This window comes from Drosophila persimilis, unplaced genomic scaffold (genome assembly GCF_003286085.1).
Source record: "Drosophila persimilis strain 14011-0111.01,24,50 unplaced genomic scaffold, DperRS2 tig00000191-arrow-pilon, whole genome shotgun sequence".
Classification (NCBI taxonomy): domain Eukaryota; kingdom Metazoa; phylum Arthropoda; class Insecta; order Diptera; family Drosophilidae; genus Drosophila; species Drosophila persimilis.
In genome coordinates, this window is record NW_020825298.1 from 13,386,308 (window position 1) to 13,410,343 (window position 24,036).

At 37.9% G+C, this 24,036-nt stretch overlaps 2 protein-coding genes across 3 annotated transcripts; one reads left to right on the top strand and one right to left on the bottom strand.

The window, feature by feature from the left end:
• Window positions 1–394: 394 nt before the first annotated feature.
• LOC6589200 (nipped-B protein) lies at window positions 395–10,658 on the top strand. 2 transcript variants are annotated; one of them, XM_026988955.1, is made up of 23 exons: window positions 395–542; window positions 631–802; window positions 855–973; window positions 1,039–1,174; window positions 1,250–1,919; window positions 1,992–2,214; window positions 2,282–2,446; window positions 3,355–3,533; window positions 3,592–4,032; window positions 4,129–4,812; window positions 4,878–5,106; window positions 5,681–6,005; window positions 6,065–6,293; window positions 6,565–6,759; window positions 6,833–6,925; window positions 6,983–7,476; window positions 8,111–8,259; window positions 8,331–8,618; window positions 8,682–8,917; window positions 8,978–9,135; window positions 9,196–9,859; window positions 9,915–10,133; window positions 10,199–10,658. In XM_026988955.1, the coding sequence occupies exons 1-23, from the start codon at window positions 476–478 to the stop codon at window positions 10,346–10,348; spliced, it is 6,285 nt and encodes a 2,094-aa protein (XP_026844756.1). In that variant the 5' UTR covers window positions 395–475; the 3' UTR covers window positions 10,349–10,658. The 2 variants fall into 2 exon arrangements, with proteins under 2 accessions (XP_026844756.1, XP_026844757.1); XM_026988956.1 differs by lacking the exons at window positions 395–542; window positions 631–802; window positions 855–973; ... (3 more) ...; window positions 2,282–2,446; window positions 3,355–3,533 and having other exon boundaries at window positions 3,606–3,621; window positions 3,686–4,032; window positions 10,199–10,649.
• Window positions 10,659–17,387: 6,729 nt separating this feature from the next.
• On the bottom strand, window positions 17,388–23,410 carry LOC6589199. Its single transcript, XM_002014325.2, has 6 exons — window positions 23,154–23,410; window positions 21,170–21,315; window positions 19,202–19,412; window positions 19,028–19,139; window positions 17,837–18,219; window positions 17,388–17,777 (listed from the first exon to the last, which is right to left on the bottom strand). Exons 1-6 carry the CDS (start codon window positions 23,218–23,220, stop codon window positions 17,530–17,532), a joined length of 1,167 nt encoding a protein of 388 aa, XP_002014361.1. The 5' UTR covers window positions 23,221–23,410; the 3' UTR covers window positions 17,388–17,529.
• Window positions 23,411–24,036: the final 626 nt, after the last annotated feature.

The following is a 24,036-nucleotide window of genomic DNA, read 5'->3' on the forward strand; positions in this document are numbered from 1 at the left end:
CATATAACCACTTAAGCCGGATACGAAGAGAAATCTCATGCGCGAATTTGTAAAAACACATGTACATATATATGTACATAGATTGCCAAGGAATTAAATCTACATTCATACATATTTACATGGCTAGTAGACTTGAGTATAATAAACATGTGTGTGTGTGTTGCTCCAAATAAATATTTCAATGGTTTAATAAATAAATAATAACAATATTAATGAATTAGCGTAAGAAGAAGGGTGTTATCATACATTTACATACATATGTACATATGTCGAAAAGTCCATATCTATATATGAATGTCTTAAGTGTCTACATACGTACATATGTATCGTACGCAAAACATGGTAACCAGTCAATTAAACAAATTTCCCTATTTATCTGCAGCTTAGTCCTACCATTTCTAAACCGAATCGTATACAATATCAAACCATTCTAAAGAAAGGCACACCAGTCTGAAAGTCCAGCCTGTCATAAATAATGGGGGACCGTGACATCCCGAGCGTACCCGTCACAACGTTAGCGGGTCTAACCAGCACTTCTGATTGTAAGTAGTAATTCACATATATGCATTATATGCATTCATTATAAAGAAATGTAATAAACATATAAACATTCATTTATTTTTCACCAAGTGCTCAGCGAGCTACCTGTATCCGATTCTCTCCTGAGTGCGGCCTCACTGAATAAGTCACTGCTGTTCCATGCTTTAGTTGCAAGTGAATCTGATAATTTGCTTTCTGTCCGAGATGGGACTCTCGTACGTCAGTTGGTGAATGCCATTGAACAAACAAATTCGGACAATATGTAGGTACGATTTAAGATTAATAATTTAGCATTAATCATCCTTATATTTCAGCGAGCTAAAGCCAGAGTATACTATTGAACAACATGGAACTAATATTAGTACCTATCCAGAGCTACTCCAGGGCATTTACAATTTCCGGCCAACTGTTTTCAACACGCCATTGAAGATAAGTAAGTTTTAACATTAGTTAGTATATGTATTTGATTTTTGTTACATTCATATTTGTGATATCCAGCGCGAAGTGAACATAATAAAGCCAAGGGACTAACCCCCAGCGAACACATGGAGGGTCAACTACATTCCTCTCCGCAGCCGACAGCGTCATCTACTGATCTATCTCAAAATATGCAACAATGCAAAAAATCTTCCAGGTGAGAATCACTAAGTTGTACTGCTTATGTGTTATGCTAAGTATTATTAATTTAACAAATGTTTTTATTTTTTAGTATGGCTGGTACTGACGTGCTTCCAGATGAGTATTCCATGATCAGCTCCAGGACAAACGTGAATGATTTCAATAAAAGAATGGAGAAACCGGCAAACCAAGACCAAGATGTTACACAAACACTTCCAAAAATCGAGGAAATGGAAATCGCTCAGAACGCTTTAGACATAAAGAACCCAAGCTCATCTTTATATTCTGTGCAGCAACAGTATTTCAGTCCCCTTAAAGCTCGGGAATATTCATTGAATTGCGATAATCTTAAGCCCGCAGACAATCGTCCATCTTTTCCTCGGATGGATGATGAATTCCCGTTCTTGGAATCACCAATTTATCATTTACAAGCTGCTATGACAGAATCCCAAGCTCCCACAACATCGACCTCAATGATCCAAGGCAACTTCCAAAATGTATTAAATTTACAAAGACAACAGATTACGGAATCTGCTGCACATCACAAAGATCAACAAAAATCTTTACTGCCAAGCAACAAAAATCAGTTACCGACGCTATCCACCAACGTGCCAGACGAACAATTATTACCTGCAACTTCAACATCGCTGATAAGTAATAATAGTGGACATGCAATCGGCCAAGAACCGCATCAAAACAATAATTCAGCTTCGACTGCCACTTCGACATCGACGTCATCGAGTGGCAAGTCCCAGGTTCGGGTATGTATAAATCGTCTTAACGTTGAGGATACTCGCTTGATGCAGCAAAGTATTAAAAAGTTTGTACAAAAGTCACCAGAATTGGCTAGAAGTATTGGGCTACTACAACAATCATCAGAACAACAGCCCAATACGAGATTGAATATAGCCGCTGAGTTAGAAGTCGGTAGGACCACTACGGAATCTTTAAACACAACATTGGATATGTTTTCAACAATTAAAGCAGACGAGAAACGGTTTGCTTCAAAGCGAAAAATGGCTATTTCAATTGGTGATATTCCCCCGGAACAAATATGTAAATATTCCTATGACCTACAAAATACAAAATACAAAATAATCCCCTAAAATGTACGTTTGTTTAGTCTCAAAGCCCAAAGTACGTCGCGTCGAACGAATAATAGCCGTTTCCAACTCAAAGGATTCAAAGGATGAAGTAACTCGGTCACAAACATATCAACATTTTATGAGAAATATGGAACAAATTATTGAGATGTTGGACGATACGGAATCCCCAAATTTTGATTCAGGTACGTAAACACAAAACTTGGGAAACTTCCTCATGCTAAATGTACATCTATTCCCCGATCACTCAACGCCTGTCTTTGGCGATGTTGCTGAGAAATAAATTATAGTCTACTGCTCTGACAGGATCTCTAGGCCAGCAAATAACCGAAAAACCTAACCAAATTTCGCCAAAAAATAGTCTATTCTTGAAAAAGAATAGCATTTTTATACCCGATACTCAAAAAGTTTAAAGTTAAAGTACTAGTTTTGTGGTGGATGTGTGTAACACCTAGTAGGAAGTGTTTCTAAACCCATAAATTACATATATTATTGATCAGCATCAAAAGGCGAGTTGATATAGCAGTGTCTGTCCGGCTCAGTGATCTCAGAGACTGTTGGAGCTAGATACCCTCATGACTGTGTCGTGAAGACTTCTATGGAAGACTTCTATGATCACGTCGTTTACGTAAACGTAGCACATTTAACTTATCTTCTCTCTAAGGAAATCGTAGATAGCCTTCTCGAAAATCCGGATGAGATCAACGACCGGCGAATATTTTGAACCATAATCTGTCTTTATTATATTTTTAGTAAGGTCAATCATTGCATTTACTTTACTAAGAAGGTCAACGACAGTCAATTGCTGTGACCTCTTTCATGGCAATGCAATTGCCTTGTACTCTGGTCACTTGTTGCTTCTTGTGAGTTATCACTGAATTTTGGGTATTCTTCAAGCTACATCTGAGCTTCTTCGACCTATTGTTTGTTGTATATTTGAGTACGTGTGGAATAATAATAATAATAATAATTTGATGTAAAAAGAAAAAATGCAAATAAACCAATCTGACTAAATTAAGTTGAGCTTTAGTTAGTTAGTTAGTTAGTTAAGTCTTACTGGTTTTCAAAATATTTTTATATTTTACATTTTCAGAGCACGTTGACGAAAATATTGAATGCATTTCCCCAAAACTTCTTAATACGATGAGCAATGATGTGGCCAAGTTAAAAGCTAAACAAGCCTTGGACTCCATACCGAAAAACAAGTTAACCCTTCTAATAAATTACGCTATGCGTAATGTTTATTTAGCCAGAAATTATTTTGCTGGACCAGTATGTATTACATTATTTAATGTATTATTTTTCATGCTGATTTTATAACTAATTGCAGGAAGACGAAGATGAAATTGTAGATGATGAAGTAATAGAAAAAATTTTAAATGCAATGGATGCTTGCTTACTTATTTGCAATATATATTCGACAGTGAGCGATCTTAAGTTTTTGCAAGAGGACAACATTTCACATATTATCAAATTTGCACAATTTCAACTGCGCGAAACTATATTTCCTTGCCATGATCCTGTATATACAGTCAAGAGTACGAAGAAGACTACTAACCGCAAAAAAATTAAGTCGCATCAAGGACATCAGCGAAATCTACAGATCTTTTACTCTAAAACAGTTGAGCTATTAAAAGTTTTTGTGGCTCTTTTTGATAAGTGTATATTTGTCGATACTATAGTTTTGCCGCTGTCGACGCTTGCTATAGAACCATTCTTTGTAGACAATATTGAAACATTGCAATTTGTGTGCTTGGAACTAGTAACTACTGTAAGTAATGAAACTTTATTCATAACATCCTTAGATAACATCACACACAAAAGCGAACACCATTTATATTAAAGACACTTATATTGTATATTTTAGATATTTCGGAAAGAAAGATACGATAAAATAAGGAACAGTATCTTGGGAGACATATTGTCGTCGATTGATCGGTTGCCTTCATCCAAGAAGAACCTTCGTCCGTACAAACTTACAAATAATGGCGGAAATATTCAAATGGTGACAGCACTTGTGCTGCAATTAATTCAATGTGCTACAATTTTACCAGACTCGCTTTGTGATAACGGAAAAACGACCACATTTCAACTGACTGTTGATAACGAAGATGATCTTGAAAACAGTGCTAAGAAAATAGTTAAACCAAACAAAGATATAGTGGTTTTAAAAAAGTATGATGTAGCTGTCAGTATTGGAGGCAATTTCTTAACAACTTTCTTAAACAAATGCAAGTCACGGTCCAATGAAACAGACTTTCGACCGCTCTTTGAAAATTTTATCCATGATCTGCTGGCCACCGTCAACAAGCCCGAATGGCCCGCATCTGAACTGCTGCTTTCACTCCTGGGAACTATGCTCGTCCGATATGTGTCTGATAAGGGTATAGAGCAGAGCATTCGCTTAGTGTCCTTAGATTACCTTGGCATAGTAGCTGCTCGTCTGCGCAAGGACACAGTTGAGTCCCGATGTAAAGTTAATATAATTGATTCAATGATTAAATCAATAAAAGTGGAACAAGAAAAAGAGGGAGATCTATCCAACAATAACGTAAGTACTTCGATTAGTAGACTTTGTGTCTCATCACATCTACATTAATATTATATACTTCACAGACAAAAATTGAACTACACCCAGAAGAGCAGCGAACGGAATTTCTGCAGAAGATTCTTCTTGATTTTCTGGCTGTAAATGCGCAAGAAGAAAATTTAATTTGGGACTACGCACGACACTTTTATTTGGCTCAATGGTACCGAGATGTTATCTATCAGAGACGTCGAATAAAGGATGGAGAAAAGGGCTTCGCGTTGAGAAAATCTAAAATCCGAAATAAACGGAAAACAGGTATTTTTGCACATGATTCATGTTTCAATAGGCTTGTAGTACTAGTGATTTGACTAGATGTTTCGTAAAATGAAAAGAAAGGGATATAAAACAGGTGAAATCTTAAACTATGCTCATCTGCAATCAGAAATACAATAACTTTTCCGATCGTTATTATCGCCAGACGGAACAAACCATTTTGCAGTGACTACAAAACCCCACCCACGCGATAAGTCATTCCCTTACTCATTCTTCGTAGTACAATGTATGCGCAAAATCAATATCAAAAAAATTTTCTCAACGGAACAGCTGGAAAATAAATTTTGGCAACGAGTGGCAACGGTGAAAGTTCCACTGTGCGGGTCAATAATTCAGTAATTTAGTAAGATTTTCTCACAACTTATATAGAAGCGATATATTTAAATTGTGGAGTATGTTGCGTGGAAAGGTTCATGCTCTCAGTCAAACACCTTTTAAGATATAGGACGCTTCCGCCTACTTTCGAATTGATTTCATGAACTTAGAAATGATTTGTATATCTATTTTAAAATTATTAACCCAGCTGGAAAAAAATAAATGCATTATTTTCTTCAAGGTGAATACTTGGAAACATCAGATTCTGAATCGTGCGAAGAAAATTACAACGAAGACTCAACAAAAAATGGAAATCCGTCTATTGAATTGATTGATTATGAACTCAACCTTGAAATTTTTAACGTTTTAGAGGAACGAAAACAATATTTAATCAGTAAAATAAAGCCATATTCGGTTTCTGGCGAACAACATCACACATCACACCAGCAAATTAAGACTTACATAGATTATAATAATGCACAGCTAATAGCGCAATATTTAGCTACTAAACGGCCCTTTAGTCAGTCATTTGATGGATGCTTAAAGAAAATTATTTTAGTCGTTAAGTGAGTATATCGAGTGAGTTCTATGCTCATCAGTTTTTAATCATTTGAATTTTGAACAGTGAACCGTCCATAGCAGTAAGGACACGTGCAATGAAATGTCTCGCTAACATTGTGGAGGTGGATCCATTGGTACTGAAACGAAAAGATATGCAAATGGGTGTTAACCAGAAATTCTTAGATACTGCTATCTCAGTACGCGAAGCTGCTGTAGATTTGGTTGGAAAATTCGTACTCAGCAATCAAGAATTAATTGATCAGTATTACGATATGCTATCGACTCGAATATTGGTGAGATGTGTAGAATATAAGAACAAATTTGTATTCGCGGGTCCGGGTTTCACTTACTTTTGTGTTTTCGTTTTTAACCAAAAACGGTCCAAAAGGTTTTTCCCGGAGTCCGGCCGAATATGAGTGTAATAAAAGCAATTATATATTTTTAGAGCCTGCATGCCACTTGAATCTTATCGGTTATCAAATCTAATCAAAATTGGAACGATTCTAATCTGTATCATAACAAATAATTTAACATCATTAATTTGTTTTTTACATTCTGTTTTAGGATACTGGAGTCTCCGTGAGAAAAAGAGTTATCAAAATATTGCGTGATATTTGTATTGAATATCCAGACTTTGAGAAAATTCCCGAAATTTGTGTTAAAATGATACGACGCGTTAACGATGAGGAAGGAATTCAAAAGCTTGTTACCGAGGTTTTTATGAAAATGTGGTTCACACCGTGTATGAAAAATGACAAAGTAAGTAAACAATATTCAGATTTAATAAATGTGTAACTGTTATAACGCTTTCTGTGTATATATTTATAATTAGCACGGCATACAACGGAAAATTAATCAGATTATAGACGTGGTAAATACAGCCCATGACACTGGAACTATATGGTTAGAGGGACTTTTAATGAGTGTAAGTACTATTTGTAATTAAAATATCGCAAAAACTCACATAACATTTTTCTTTTAGATTTTCAAACCGAAAGATAACATGCTAAAGAACGACGGAAGTATCCAAGAAGCTGTGAAAAAAAATACTGAGCCACCTCAAGAAATAGTGCTGGCATGTCAGCAATTAGCTGATGGGCTTATAGACCGGCTGATTGAATTAGAAGACACTGATAATGCGCGAATGCTCGGTTGCATAACTACACTGCATTTGCTAGCAAAAGTGCGACCACAGCTCCTGGTTCGGCATGCAATGACTATTGAGCCTTATCTAAATATTAAATGTCATTCAGCCACAGCTGCAAAATTCATATGTGCTGTTGCAGATATTCTCGAGAAGGTGGTGCCCCTTGTTAATAACGCTAGCGAGTCTTTTTTGGCTTCTTTGGAAGAGCATTTAATGCTCTTGGTTGTTTCGCGGAACCAAGCAGAAGTAACCAGTTGTGTATCCTGTTTGGGCGCACTCGTCAATAAGATTACAAAGAACTATAAATTGATCCGCGATTGTTTTCAAAAGTATGTATTTCCATTTCCAAAATGTATTTCATTAATAGTAATTGGTACACTCCGTACTGCCATATTAGTGTATAAGTATGTTAAAAGCAAACAACAAGCCAAACAACATAAGCTGTTAAACGTTAAAGTTAAAACTAAATCTATTCCAGAGAATCTACCACTACTTTTTAACCATTTTGCATTTGTATACTTATGGGGTAGACAATCAGACTAGCCGGCATCAAGCCAATTTAGGTATTTCCGTCTGCACGTCTTATATGACAGCCTAGTTCTCGGAGACCAAAAGAGATAATATAACCGAAATGCTGGTATAGTTTATATCATTCTTTATCACTTTTATTTGAAATTATTGACCCACTCCAATAACGAAATTCTGTATCATCTGATCGGGTCTTTTCTGTCTGTTTTTTCAAAGTGTCTGTAAATAAGGGTTTTTTCTTTCGGACACCCCGAAAGTTTCAACAGTAATTAGCGAGAACTGGCTATAGTAATGATCAGATGTGACATTGTTTATGATTCTCTTTGATTGCAACAGACAGTTGCAATTTTTACGATTGAGTACCGTTTTTTTAATATGTAACTGACTGTGCAATAGTACATATAGTCTTATATAACCACTTTTATTTGTTTTTAGGTTCTATCGCGTTCTTGATGTTTCTCGTAATCAAGTGGTTCAAAAAAACTGCAGTGCAGATAATATTTACACGCCTAGCTTTCGACGCAGCCTTTTTACGATTGGCATCCTAATGCGATACTTTGATTTTAAGTCACCTATTGCCTTAGGTAAGTGAAATTTTGGATTTAATTGTGATTAAATCGAATCATATGTTTGTAATCATATTTTTAATTTTCAGGTGAAACAAATGGGGGCCTTCCGGCATCGATATGTGATGATGTGTTTGAGTGCTTGATGTTCTTTTGTCGTTGCTCAAATCAAGAAATTCGAAAGCAAGCTCTGATTTCACTTGGTTCTTTTTGTGTTCTGAACGATGATTACCTAACACGATCTGAGCTTAAACAGTTTTACTGTGATTTGTTAAACTCCACCACAAGCGATGGTGGCATAAAAATAATATGTATGCGTAATATTTGGATATACTTAACAGAATCTGAGATGTTTATGCACAATAAGGAAAAAGAATGTTAGTACAGTCTGTTTTGGATTTCTGTTTTATAGTACCTAAATGTACATTCATAATTTCTAGGGGAAAAACAATCAAAGCACGAAGACCTCAAGGAAATGAATGACGTGTCGTCAGGCATGTCAAGTCGGATAATTCAGCTCTATTTAGAAGAAATCCTCAACTGTTTTCTTAATCGGGATGATACGGTTCGACTGTGGGCTGTTAAAGTAGTACATATTGTTCTGCGCCAAGGCCTAGTTCATCCTGTTAGAATGGTTCCATATTTAATATGCTTAAGTACCGACCCCAAGGTAGAGGTGCGTATCTATTCGTTCATTTTGAAAATGAAAATCTAAAAATGCGTTTGATTTTTTCAGTCGGCCCATAGAGCTGATGCCTTATTAAAAGACATCGATAAAACCTATTCTGGCTTCGTAAATATGAAGGTTCAATTTGGATTACAACTTTGCTTTAAGTTACAGCAAATCTTGCAAATAAACAGCCGGGGAAACGTTGAAATCATTCGAGGTTATGCGTGAGTATTTAAATAATTCATATTAATCAGTTTATCAATATATTATTATTTTGTTTTTAGAAAACGAGGACCAGAACACGTGACTACGGCATTAAATGACTTTCTGTATACTTTACTTCGGTCCACAAAGCCACAGAGACGTGCACTGGTTCAGACTGTTACAAAACAGTTTGATGATCAGAAAACATCTCTTCAGCAAATGCTGTATATAGCCGATAATCTAGCATACTTTCCGTATGTAGTTCAAGATGAGCCTTTATATCTGATACATCAAATAGACTTGCTGATTTCAATGGCTGGAACACATCTACTTGCCACATTTAAGGAACATTTGAATCCAAATGACAAGGAGGGAGATGCATTAGAGGATGATGATGACGTGGAGGATCCTCAAGTTTTGTTTAATCGTTTGCCAGAAGACATGACCGAGATAAAAAAATGTATTACATCCGCCGAAGCGTGCATGCTCCTTTTAATACTGAAAGATCATTTAAAGGACATGTATGGTCTCACAGATGGTAAAATTTCAAGATATTCGCCTTCCGAGCAAAAAATGTATGAAAAGGCGATTACACGTAGAGGCGTCAACGACTTCAACCCTAAAACAACAATTGATTTAATTAAGAAACAGAAGTCACAGCAGCTTTCAAACTCAGAACCTGATTGTTCCTCAAGACCACTTACTAACGATGAAAAACTAGACCTTGTCGTCAAGTACCTGGATGTAAGTAACTTGTCGTACGCTATATACAATATATATATAACAATTTTATTTTTAGTTCAAGCAACTTATGCTAAAGCTGGATCCAGAGGACGGAGATTCAGATGGGGATGAACTGCGAGAAAAATCAAACTTAAATAACTCGTCCGTTTCTGATGGTCTAATTTACTTAAACTCTTCAAAAGGTTCTAAACCACCAAATGATGACAGCAGCTTTTGTTCGACACCAAATGTAAGCAATGTGCAATCATCAACAATACCTGCGACTTCAACGGATGTAAGTGTTTATATGAAATTTTTTATTGGTTCAAACTCTGCATTATAATGTGCACGTTGATTTAGGAAGGTACACCGAGGTCTCGAATCGTGAAATCATCAATTTTTCCTACAAAACCTAGTGGTCGTAAGCAATACATAGCACGAAATAAGCGAAAACGGCGCAAGATAATGTCGTCTGACGACGATGAAGTCAGTGATGAGGAATATGCGTGAGCTTGATCCTTTCTGGTTTTCTTGTATATGGTTTAGCAACTAATAACAACTCGTTTTGGTATACTTATTTATTACTCTATAAATAAAAATATACTATTTTCATGGGCGTTGTGTTCTTCACAAGAAACCTATAATATTACATGTACAAAAATTAATAAATGTTTATTTACAAAATAATTTTATCTGTAGGCAATTCAAATATTCGATAGAGTTAATTCCGAATAATTAACTGTTATGAATACATGTTCAGAATCTAAAACTCTAAGGTTTTAATAAATATTTACACCTACGAAAATAATATTTTCATTTAATAGAGTTCGTTAACTAAATTCCGTATTCTTTAGAAATTACCTCTAAGTTTAAACTTAATTTATTAAGAACAAAAAAAGTAAATAATTGTATAATAAGATATAGAAAATATAAATATGTAAATTTCGTAAACATAAAGATTTTGTAATCTTACTAATAAACCAAGTACAACCAATTTAGTTCCCTTTTCGTTTTCTATTTAGCGGTCCGGCCATATCGTTGCTCGTAGAAGAGTGCATACAGAAATATCCGGAGAGTCAAGTCAGTTCGGAATATTTGTACAAACTTGTTTCAGTGCTAAAAGCAACAAAATCGAGATACGAACCGCTTGAGTGCATAAATACAGCACAAACGTATGTAGGTGTTCTGCTTGATTGCTTTGCATTTTCCGCCTTTGCTTTCGACGTCTTTGTAGGTGTAGTGCAAACATACATTCTTTCATCATCGCTTTCGCTTTTGCTTCGGGACAAGCTTAAGATCTGTCCTATCGTTAGAATGGCGCAACCAGCTCTAATACAAAAAAATTAAGTACCTGCACTTTTTACGACGTAATTATTTCACAGGTTAATACATTACCGACATCGTCATCCCTCCTGCGCCATGCTTTACCTCATCAGCACCGAGTAAGTTTTCCTTGTTTCTCCCTATCCAACTTTTCTTTGTTCTTGGCTCTAATTCTTTTTGTTTTATTACCTCCAGCTCTAACTGTTGAGAACATCGACAACAAGGACTTTGACTTTGGCAACCAAGGGAGTGGCTACGCGTTCCAGTCTTGTATCTAAATAGATCTCGTTGTTGTTGGTGTAAAGATAGATACAAAGTTTTTCCACTTGTTTATCTATTTATATTAAGCTAAGTTTTGATGAATAAAAATCATCCATGCAAAGAATCGGGAAAATATTAGTTTGAGTCGTTACCAAAGGATCAAGGATATTTTTCCAATTGCAGGAAGCTATGGAACAGCCAGATCGGCCCACACGGACAAAACAGGATATATGACTGGATAAAATAGCTGACAGGACTCTCCCCATCACGAAAAGACATGCCGCGTCACGATCGGCTGCTGTATAGCTGAGATTTAGCTTACAGAAAAAAACCAGTATTTTAATGATATGCAAATCGAAATCTTCGGTAGGCTATATCTCAGCTAAATGTGGCCAGATCGGCGAAGGACAACTCTCGCAGAATCGTGAGGACCCAGCCTGTCGATTGGCATCAAAATCTCGACCTCGAAAATGAGGCCGATTTTTGACAAATTCAATGATGTAACCATCATGATTTTTTTGCGAAAATCGTGACGGAATGGATGTCCTTTTTTTCGATGGCAGTCGATTGGCAGGACTCTCCCCATCACGAAAAGACATGCCGCGCCACGATCGGGTGCTGTGTGGCCGAGCTATAGCTTACAGAAAAAAACCAGTATTTTAATGATATGCAAATCCAAATCTTCGGTAGGCTATATCTCAGCTAAATGGGGCCAGATCGGCGAAGGACCAACTCTCGCAGAATCGTGAGGACCCAGCCTGTCGATTGGCATCAAAATCTCGACCTCGAAAATGAGGCCGATTTTTGACAAATTCAATGATGTAACCATCATGATTTTTTGCGAAAATCGTGACGGAATGGATGTCCTTTTTTTCGATGGCAGTCGATTGGCAGGACTCTCCCCATCACGAAAAGACATGCCGCGCCACGATCGGCTGCTGTATAGCTGAGATTTAGCTTACAGAAAAAAACCAGTATTTTAATGATATGCAAATCCAAATCTTCGGTAGGCTATATCTCAGCTAAATGGGGCCAGATCGGCGAAGGACCAACTCTCGCAGAATCGTGAGGACCCAGCCTGTCGATTGGCATCAAAATCTCGACCTCGAAAATGAGGCCGATTTTTGACAAATTCAATGATGTAACCATCATGATTTTTTTGCGAAAATCGTGACGGAATGGATGTCCTTTTTTTCGATGGCAGTCGATTGGCAGGACTCTCCCCATCACGAAAAGACATGCCGCGCCACGATCGGGTGCTGTGTGGCCGAGCTATAGCTTACAGAAAAAAAACAGTATTTTAATGATATGCAAATCCAAATCTTCGGAATGCTATATCTCAGCTAAATGGGGCCAGATCGGCGAAGGACCAACTCTCGCAGAATCGTGAGGACCCAGCCTGTCGATTGGCATCAAAATCTCGACCTCGAAAATGAGGCCGATTTTTGACAAATTCAATGATGTAACCATCATGATTTTTTGCGAAAATCGTGACGGAATGGATGTCCTTTTTTTCGATGGCAGTCGATTGGCAGGACTCTCCCCATCACGAAAAGACATGCCGCGCCACGATCGGGTGCTGTGTGGCCGAGCTATAGCTTACAGAAAAAAAACAGTATTTTAATGATATGCAAATCCAAATCTTCGGAATGCTATATCTCAGCTAAATGGGGCCAGATCGGCGAAGGACCAACTCTCGCAGAATCGTGAGGACCCAGCCTGTCGATTGGCATCAAAATCTCGACCTCGAAAATGAGGCCGATTTTTGACAAATTCAATGATGTAACCATCATGATTTTTTGCGAAAATCGTGACGGAATGGATGTCCTTTTTTTCGATGGCAGTCGATTGGCAGGACTCTCCCCATCACGAAAAGACATGCCGCGCCACGATCGGGTGCTGTGTGGCCGAGCTATAGCTTACAGAAAAAAACCAGTATTTTAATGATATGCAAATCCAAATCTTCGGTAGGCTATATCTCAGCTAAATGGGGCCAGATCGGCGAAGGACCAACTCTCGCAGAATCGTGAGGACCCAGCCTGTCGATTGGCATCAAAATCTCGACCTCGAAAATGAGGCCGATTTTTGACAAATTCAATGATGTAACCATCATGATTTTTTGCGAAAATCGTGACGGAATGGATGTCCTTTTTTTCGATGGCAGTCGATTGGCAGGACTCTCCCCATCACGAAAAGACATGCCGCGCCACGATCGGCTGCTGTATAGCTGAGATTTAGCTTACAGAAAAAAACCAGTATTTTAATGATATGCAAATCCAAATCTTCGGTAGGCTATATCTCAGCTAAATGGGGCCAGATCGGCGAAGGACCAACTCTCGCAGAATCGTGAGGACCCAGCCTGTCGATTGGCATCAAAATCTCGACCTCGAAAATGAGGCCGATTTTTGACAAATTCAATGATGTAACCATCATGATTTTTTGCGAAAATCGTGACGGAATGGATGTTCTTTTTTTCGATGGCAGTCGATTGGCAGGACTCTCCCCATCACGAAAAGACATGCCGCGCCACGATCGGGTGCTGTGTGGCCGAGCTATAGCTTACAGAAAAAAAACAGTATTTTAATGATATGCAAATCCAAATCTTCGGAATGCTATATCTCAGCTAAATGGGGCCAGATCGGCGAAGGACCAACTCTCGCAGAATCGTGAGGACCCAGCCTGTCGATTGGCATCAAAATCTCGACCTCGAAAATGAGGCCGATTTTTGACAAATTCAATGATGTAACCATCATGATTTTTTGCGAAAATCGTGACGGAATGGATGTCCTTTTTTTCGATGGCAGTCGATTGGCAGGACTCTCCCCATCACGAAAAGACATGCCGCGCCACGATCGGGTGCTGTGTGGCCGAGCTATAGCTTACAGAAAAAAACCAGTATTTTAATGATATGCAAATCGAAGTCTTCGGAATGCTATATCTCAGCTAAATGGCAGGACTCTCCCCATCACGAAAAGACATGCCGCGCCACGATCGGGTGCTGTGTGGCCGAGCTATAGCTTACAGAAAAAAACCAGTATTTTAATGATATGCAAATCGAAGTCTTCGGAATGCTATATCTCAGCTAAATGGCAGGACTCTCCCCATCACGAAAAGACATGCCGCGCCACGATCGGGTGCTGTGTGGCCGAGCTATAGCTTACAGAAAAAAACCAGTATTTTAATGATATGCAAATCGAAGTCTTCGGAATGCTATATCTCAGCTAAATGGCAGGACTCTCCCCATCACGAAAAGACATGCCGCGCCACGATCGGGTGCTGTGTGGCCGAGCTATAGCTTACAGAAAAAAACCAGTATTTTAATGATATGCAAATCGAAGTCTTCGGAATGCTATATCTCAGCTAAATGGCAGGACTCTCCCCATCACGAAAAGACATGCCGCGCCACGATCGGGTGCTGTGTGGCCGAGCTATAGCTTACAGAAAAAAACCAGTATTTTAATGATATGCAAATCGAAGTCTTCGGAATGCTATATCTCAGCTAAATGGCAGGACTCTCCCCATCACGAAAAGACATGCCGCGCCACGATCGGGTGCTGTGTGGCCGAGCTATAGCTTACAGAAAAAAACCAGTATTTTAATGATATGCAAATCGAAGTCTTCGGAATGCTATATCTCAGCTAAATGGCAGGACTCTCCCCATCACGAAAAGACATGCCGCGCCACGATCGGGTGCTGTGTGGCCGAGCTATAGCTTACAGAAAAAAACCAGTATTTTAATGATATGCAAATCGAAGTCTTCGGAATGCTATATCTCAGCTAAATGGCAGGACTCTCCCCATCACGAAAAGACATGCCGCGCCACGATCGGGTGCTGTGTGGCCGAGCTATAGCTTACAGAAAAAAACCAGTATTTTAATGATATGCAAATCGAAGTCTTCGGAATGCTATATCTCAGCTAAATGGGGCCAGATCGGCGAAGGACCAACTCTCGCAGAATCGTGAGGACCCAGCCTGTCGATTGGCATCAAAATCTCGACCTCGAAAATGAGGCCGATTTTTGACAAATTCAATGATGTAACCATCATAATTTTTTGCGAAAATCGTGACGGAATGGATGTCCTTTTTTTCGATGGCAGTCGATTGGCAGGACTCTCCCCATCACGAAAAGACATGCCGCGCCACGATCGGGTGCTGTGTGGCCGAGCTATAGCTTACAGAAAAAAACCAGTATTTTAATGATATGCAAATCGAAGTCTTCGGAATGCTATATCTCAGCTAAATGGCAGGACTCTCCCCATCACGAAAAGACATGCCGCGCCACGATCGGGTGCTGTGTGGCCGAGCTATAGCTTACAGAAAAAAACCAGTATTTTAATGATATGCAAATCGAAGTCTTCGGAATGCTATATCTCAGCTAAATGGCAGGACTCTCCCCATCACGAAAAGACATGCCGCGCCACGATCGGGTGCTGTGTGGCCGAGCTATAGCTTACAGAAAAAAACCAGTATTTTAATGATATGCAAATCGAAGTCTTCGGAATGCTATATCTCAGCTAAATGGGGCCAGATCGGCGAAGGACCAACTCTCGCAGAATCGTGAGGACCCAGCCTGTCGATTGGCATCAAAATCTCGACCTCGAAAATGAGGCCGATTTTTGACAAATTCAATGATGTAACCATCATGATTTTTTGCGAAAATCGTGACGGAATGGATGTCCTGTTTTTCGATGGCAGTCGATTGGCAGGACTCTCCCCATCACGAAAAGACATGCCGCGCCACGATCGGGTGCTGTGTGGCCGAGCTATAGCTTACAGAAAAAAACCAGTATTTTAATGATATGCAAATCGAAATCTTCGGAATGCTATATCTCAGCTAAATGAGTGTCTGAGAACTAGACGTTAAACAAGACAGACGGCAGACAACTCACACAGAAAATGCATTTTGCCACCTCTTTTCTGCTGATTCCTCACCTTGCGTCGTAAATGGGAGGGAGATGATAAAAAATATGATTTACACACACCAGTTTGAAAAATTAAATATATATACAACTAGTGCTTCTCCTTATTTCTCAACCATGCAACAACAATGTGCCACAGCGAAACGTGGCTGGGCAGCTGTAACAAAGTCTGAATTTGAACATTCAAACATGCGTCCGAAAAACTAGAATGGACATGGATTTGGATCATCTGTACTTGTGCTTATTGGAAAAATTTAATTTTATTTTTGTTTACTCTTTGAATTGAGATATTGAAACTATTAAATGTAAATATACTCATCTTTACAGTTCACTTTTTTAACTCTACGTATTGTTTAAGCTATGCTCACCCTTAAAAGAGGTCAGCCAATTAGTAACTAAAAAGAAAAACAAACAAGAAAAGGAAGCCTTGTTTCGTCATTCCGTAGCTCTTAATACTGTTTCAAACCAATGGCTCCGAAGACTAGTTGCCCAAGTTGGCAGGAAGTTTGTTTGATATTTATACAGCAATCGTAGTTGTAGCAGACTAGTTGTTGGTGGATTGATACATAACTCTGATATTTTTTATGGGGCTACAATACCATTGTATGCGTTCAAACTTACGGTAATATTTTTATTTAATTTAAATTGTACCATACACATTAATTTTTAAAAATTAAAATTCTGACGGCAGTTTTTTTTTTGTTGCATAGTCATATTGAACAGCAAAATAACAGTTACATACATATATAACAAATTACTCTTTTATCATTCTTGTATGATCTGTGGGTTTAACGCTAAAATTTCAGTACATGTAAATAAATATGAACTCCTAATCATAACTGCAGTATTTGTATCTTATGAATTAATGTACAGAGTATGTATTCTACATAATTTTTGTATATTTGGTAACAAGTAGATGAATTTTCTTATTTCACGATTCAATACATTGTATGTTATGAAAGTCTATTTACAGTTTAAAATTAGTATACATCAATTTTTTTTCTCTAAAAATGCATATAAAGCTTGTATGATAGTAAAGGTTTAGGTAAGGGACTTATACATGGAACATAAGTATGTCGATATTATACATATACCTGTATATGTACGATAATTATAATTATAACTTGGAGCATTTTTTTTACTTTCGGTTGATTGAATTTGCTCCATTTCTTATAACATGAATTACTTTCAGCTTTCCATGAGTAATATTATAAATGCTAGGAATATTAGGGAATCTACAACTTTTAGTAGGCGAAAATTTGATAGAACGCTTACTAATAGGAATATGATTGAGATATATAATAAGCTTTTGGCTAATACTAGGCTGATTGTGCCATTGATACCACCTATACTAATTAACCCAAAAGTGCTGTTGCTCAAATTCTCACTATCCAAAGAACTTCGATTAGCGTGTTGCATGGCAGCAGTTTTTTCTCCTAAAGATTAAAATTTAAATGCATTAGTGGGCGAATATACATTATTCAATTATTATTACCTCTTAAAACATGTACCGTAATGCTAGCAGGACGGGCATTTGATGGAGCACAGGTGTAGTTACCAGCATGCCGAAAATTAACCTGTTTAATACTTAGAACACTCATAGAAGGAGCAAGAAGATATGAGGACTGGTGCGGTTGTAAATATGGTGGATTCGGCGATATGAAGTTTGCTGAAGTGGCTACGTTTTTGCTATTTAGAATTCCATTAATTGACTCCACGGGATCCGGAATAGGGATAATACGTGATTTGTTACCAGCAAACCCGGGCAAGACTCTAAAAATGTGTCCGTTTTGTACGCTACTCTTCCCATTTGATTCCATCGACGTCACAACAAAACCGCCTTGTACATCATAATTAATCATTTTGTTGTCATGATACCTAAATAAACAATGTTGCAGTAATGTTAAAAGAGTACAGCGATAAAATGAATCAAATATGTCATATGAATATGTAAAATTAAATATTAGACACCCAAAGAATTGATTAATAATAATAATAGTTGAAAATATGTTAAAATATACAAATCTGTTTGTCGTGTTTCGAACCCTAATATTCTCCACAAATTTCATAAATATCATAGATAAATCATAATGGTACATATGTACGTACAGCTGACTTGGGACCTGTCACCATCAACGTCTTTTTTACCATTGTCTTCGTTTAATTTGTCTGAACTTCGGTCTTCTGGAAACTTTCTCAAACTCTTATTCGAATACTTTTATCTTCGTTCACGCGTCGATAGACTTCAATAGATTAATGGTCACTTTTAAGAATCTCCATCACCATAAAAGGTCCTCAGAACTGAGGTTCCCACTTAACCAGCTGTCTACTTTGAACATAAATCAGAAAATATCATAGAGCGCAAATTTCCGTTAATTTTTTATGCATAGACAATATTCTTCTACAAAAGCGTGTACCATTTTGCCTTCAGCTCTACCTCTCCTGTCTGCTTTTCGTTAGCCAGGCCAACTACGTGCATTGTTAGAAATAGTTTATCGTTAATCAAAGCTGACTAATGGTTGTTTTGGACTAATGTTGTATAACACAGATAACAAGGTTTAGAGTTTAGATCAACTGAATGAATTGACACTCTGAGTGCTCATATTAAGAAAACTTAAGATAAAACACTTTTACTGTTTGTCAGAATCTGAAATTAGCTTTTCTGATTTTTAAAATGGTCTCTTACCAAAATACAAAAGAGGGATTTTCCGTCGCCCGCTTAAGTTTACACTCAAGCCGTAAAGTAGAAGTTTCGTCTATGTGAAGCTCAGGTGCGCTTGAAATTTCAGCAACCGCTTCTGTGATTATAAGACATTAGAATTTGTTTTGATTGAAAACCTTTTAAGCTAATACTACTTACCGACGATTTTTAGTTCAATAAAAATTGACTGGGTTGGGTAAATTGACAATTGACACTCATAAAATCCACGATCCTCTTCTCTGACGGCTTTAATTCTAAGAGACCAGTGACCCATATGCCGCGTATGCTCAACCAAAAACCGTTTATCGCTACTATGTGTTGACAACCCAACCGTTAGTAGCTGGAAATCTTTCCTGCGTATCCAAGAAACCTACAAAGTGGTAATTTAATAATTATTTGATTTTATGCATTTAAAAAACTTAAATCAATTATAATATAAGAAATGAGAATTGTAGCACAGAGTTATAATGTTTAAAAAGCGTACGTGTCATAAAGTCCGGTGTCATAAGAACCGCGAAAGGACGCGATAAAGGCAGCGCGGAATCAAAGATTCTGAAAATCTATTGCTGCGATGGAAGCAGCACTGGCCGACCGCTGCTTCAAGCTGTTGGAGAAGCAGCCCGAACCCCCCGCCCAGTCTGCACAGACATGGGATGGTACCAGGTCTTCATCAAAATACAAAGTACAAAGCAGCGGTAGCGCAAGTTGGAGAGGTCTACCCAGGGCGAAGGTCGTCGCTGTAGACTGGAGCAAAGTGTCTAGTAGACCAAGGGCGAGAGTGTGGGTGCCCGCCTTCATGGAGGAGCCGGATCGTATCCTGAAAATGCTGCAGACATGCAGACCTAGAATGCTACGCCTCCGATACCACGCCAAGACACCGGCATTACAGTGCTGGAAACTCTAAGGTTGTTCTTATGGATCCTTCAGATCAATCTCCACCACTGGAAATCCCATGCTTCCTAGTTCAGGAATCTTGGATAGTGTGAGAAAAGGTTTGACAACTAGCGACGAAGGAGTACAAGGTTGCAGCTCAAAATGAAAGTAAAACACGCACCTGCATCCTTGCTAAAAAGCACCTTGTAGATCAATTGCTCATATGCAGGACGGTGGCATCATCGATAGGATCGTCCGCCCAGTCAAGGTATGTCACAACAGAGGCACCCAGCAAGGTGGTTTCTCCTATTCTTTGGATCGTGTCAGTCAACAAGATTCTATGTGACCTGAAAGGGTGGGGCTAGAAGTCCGTGGCATACACGGTCGACGTTGCAATTATCTTCTCAGGGAAATACCTTCTATCACTCTACGCCTTAATGACCGCAAAGCTTGCGCGACTGTCAGAATGGACATAATCGCGTGGACTGGGAGTAGGTTGGGTAATTGACAAAAAGCTTAAGTGGACCCAAACGTAAAAAATACTGAAGAAGGCAACGAAAGTGCTCCGTGAATGTAAACAAGCTATTGGCTTGAGATGGGCATGAACCCAAGTATAGTCCAATGCGTGTATCTAGCAACAGCTACCCCAATACTACTCTACGGAGTTACCGTGTGGTGGCCGGCAATATCAAAAAAGACGATCACCAAACAACTGGGCAAAGTTCAGCGGACCGCCGCCCTATGCATCAGTGCAGCCGGTGCGAAGGGCTACAAATGATGCGCTAAATGCTAAATGGCACTAATGGGTGCCACAGCATATGGGTCGCTCATACATACTAAACAACAGCGATATCGTCTTAGCAAAAATGGACTACCAAGTTCCCAGAGAGTATACAGATACTCCTATCAATACAATCATCTCTCACAGAGACTCCCCAGCCCAGATGGCGCCATACACTGGATGGATCGAAGCTGGACGAAAGGGTTGGACGAGGAATCTACTGTGAACAGTTCGACATAAGGCACTCCTCCAGGCTACCAGACAACTGTAGCGTCTTCCTAGCGGACGTCAGTGCAGTCAGGGAAGTTCTAACCTAACCTAAACTTGCTTGGTTAAAATCGTTAAAAAAAAATTACATATACGTACATACATATCAAAATCGGTCGAGTCATTTGTGAGTGTATTAGTTTTAGTTACGTTTGTGTTAGTTACGATTACTTATATTTATTTTAAGTAACAAAAATACGGCTTACCGTTGCTGGAGAGTTAATTTTGACGACACAGGGTAATATGGCAAGCCCTCCTTTCTGGGCAATTACCCTAGTGTTGTTTTTGGTGGTGAACTGACTCTGTATAGTATTTCCAAAGTGATTTTGAGAGGACGTTATTTTGCCAACATCTAAAAAATTTAAAATTTATGTTATATTATATTAGGCTATGAAAAGAGAAAGAAAAAAAAGAATAGCTAGTCTAGTCCAACGATTTGGTGAGATTGTTGCCAGGTACTGGTTGCGGAACGGCCTACCTTCTGGTAGATGCGCTGCGACAAAAGGGGCGGAAGGGGGTCCTGTCAAATTTTGAAATGATCTTGATACATTGGGATATCACAGGAGCGTAGCTCTAGCTCTCTTTACTCTCTGGGAGTTGTCAAACCAAGACGGACAGACGGACGGACGGCAGGCAGACATGCCTATATCGACTCGGCTATTGATGCTGATCAAGAATTTATATATTTAAGTCCCTAATGCTCCTCTATGTATACGACGATAACCCAAAAAAAGTAACGAATTGAAAGCTTTCTAATGCTCAAATCGTAATCGTATAGAACGCAAAATGTGTAGCGGCTTGTAGACATTTTTAAATGTAATAATTTGCTATGCAAGTCGCGCAGTTGAACACGACATCCGATCGTTCATAAGGCAGAGCCGGAGAATCCAGCATTCAACAGTTGCTGAAAGAGTCCTAAATTATTTCTCGCGCATAACGCTACAAAATCACACAGGAAGCTGGTAGAAGAATTTGTGAAGAACCTGTATTCCTTGTGAAGTAGTAGAAACATCCCGTTGACAATATGTAGGCAGCGAGTATTGGGATCTATGAATGTACTTTGAGTTCTCGTTAGTTAGGTTCCAAGAGATTGATTCGAGAGGCCTAATATCACTCTTAGGGGTTATTTTCACACAAATTTATATACCCTGTCCCACGTTGGTAGACAAAATCTAAATCTAAATCTACACGCGTTTTTGTGAATGCACGAGTGCACTTTATTGACTTTGGATGACTCCGGAAGAATGTTCAAAAAAGGTACGCACGCCTGGTCTTTGGTAACATTGGGTGCATAAACATGATGAGAGATGATGGATTACATTATGAGGGAACATGAAGTGTGAGAGGATAAGAGGATAACAGTAAGATTAAGACATTGGCAAGGGAAAGTTTGACCGAACAGATATTATTTATCATTTACAATTGCTCCTTTAGATTCACTAACAGAAGTTAGTAAGGGGCACATTTTAATTTTTTGTAATTTGTAATTTTTTAAATCGGTTCCAAAAAATTATTCATTAAAACATTAATTTTGAAAGCATGCCAAAACAACAACAAAAATAAAACTCGAGTCGAGCATCAATGTGCTAAAAGAACAACTAGAAGAGTCTCGACCTTCGGCGTAGCAGACTTATGTCCGTCTTCAAAGACAGTATATTTTAATTTTGTACGAAGCCCCTTTGTTGATATCCAAAAACCGCAAAACAGATGCTGCGATGCGAGCTGGGGAAAGGAGGTACCTCTCATCACCTTTTTCCCAATCCCTATAAAAACTTGCAATGAATAATTGAACACAAAAAAAGTACAAAGGTACCCTAAAGAGCCATTAGGTATTTAAACACCAATTCTATGTACACATATGTATGTCTTAATGGTTTAAAAGAACTTAAAAACATAATACAAAAAACATGTTGCAAGATAAACTTTTTTTATTGATGAATTTTATCTAATGTACATTTGTACATATTTATATACATACAAACATATACATAAACATATTTGACATCTGCTATAAACATACATATGTATGTATTTATTTATTGGTCCTAAGACTTTAAGGATATATACATACATATGTATATAAATATGTACCGACATAAAATTCGGAGCATCGAATTTTTTGATTCCTTTCAACTAAAGTTCGCGCGCGAAATAATCTAGAAATAAGTATACATATGTGATTTGACATACCTGAAAATGTTGAGCTAAGCAGCAGGAAAAAACATGACAGCTGCAAGTGCCATCTTTTCGGTTCCATTATTTCCAAATTTAAATCTTTCCGAGCTTGAATTTTTTTATGTTTGTTGCAGAAACATATTTGTCAGACACCAATTTCAGATTGCACATGTATGCACATATTCAGGAAGGATCATTTTATACTATAGACGTACATACATAATACATTTTATACATTAATAAAAATGTAGCACTGTTCCACTTGAAAACCTTGACCACCTCGCTTTTTGAATATGGAAGAGCATGCATGCAGATACATTCATACATACATATGTATGTTGCATGCTACACACACAGTAAACAAATTGCTTCCTTTATTTATAGGCATACATAGGTCAATTATAGATGTACATATGTAGGCGCTCCTTGTTTTATGTTTCAATAGTTTAACACCTACAATTTATACATTTCCTACATATTTACATACATTGTGTATGGTTTTTAAAGGATATTATATTTTGATTCTGTACAAATATTTGTATCTACATAAGTAAATATTTACTTATTTTTGTACGAAATATGTATGTTGAAATTTATTTACATATGTGTATACATAGTACGCAGATAAGAACCACACAATTGAGCAATAGTTTCTCAGTAGATCTTGTACCTATGTATTATATATGTACATATGTAGATATTTTATATTCATTCATGTATAAAGTATCCTCAATGTGTCGTTGATACAGTATGTACATATTTTAAATATGTAAATACATTTTCAAAGTACTCCAAATATATTTTAGTTTATGTACATATGCACATGCAAAAAAATTAGCACAAAACTAATTGAAATTCACTTGATGGCTTAATAATGCATTGCCCGGCTTCAGAACTT

Excerpts from the sequence above, each read along its gene's own strand:
- LOC6589200 (XM_026988955.1), top strand. The coding sequence starts at position 476 with ATGGGGGACCGTGACATCCCGAGCGTACCCGTCACAACGTTAGCGGGT. Across the intron at positions 1,175-1,249 it reads CAATGCAAAAAATCTTCCAG|TATGGCTGGTACTGACGTGC; the intron begins GTGAGAATCACT and ends TTTATTTTTTAG. Across the intron at positions 8,619-8,681 it reads GCACAATAAGGAAAAAGAAT|GGGAAAAACAATCAAAGCAC; the intron begins GTTAGTACAGTC and ends CATAATTTCTAG.
- LOC6589199 (XM_002014325.2), bottom strand. The coding sequence starts at position 23,220 with ATGGAACCGAAAAGATGGCACTTGCAGCTGTCATGTTTTTTCCTGCTG. Across the intron at positions 21,316-23,153 it reads GCTTAGCTCAACATTTTCAG|ATGTTGGCAAAATAACGTCC; the intron begins GTATGTCAAATC and ends TAAATTTTTTAG. Across the intron at positions 19,140-19,201 it reads TATTGAACTAAAAATCGTCG|AAGCGGTTGCTGAAATTTCA; the intron begins GTAAGTAGTATT and ends TTATAATCACAG.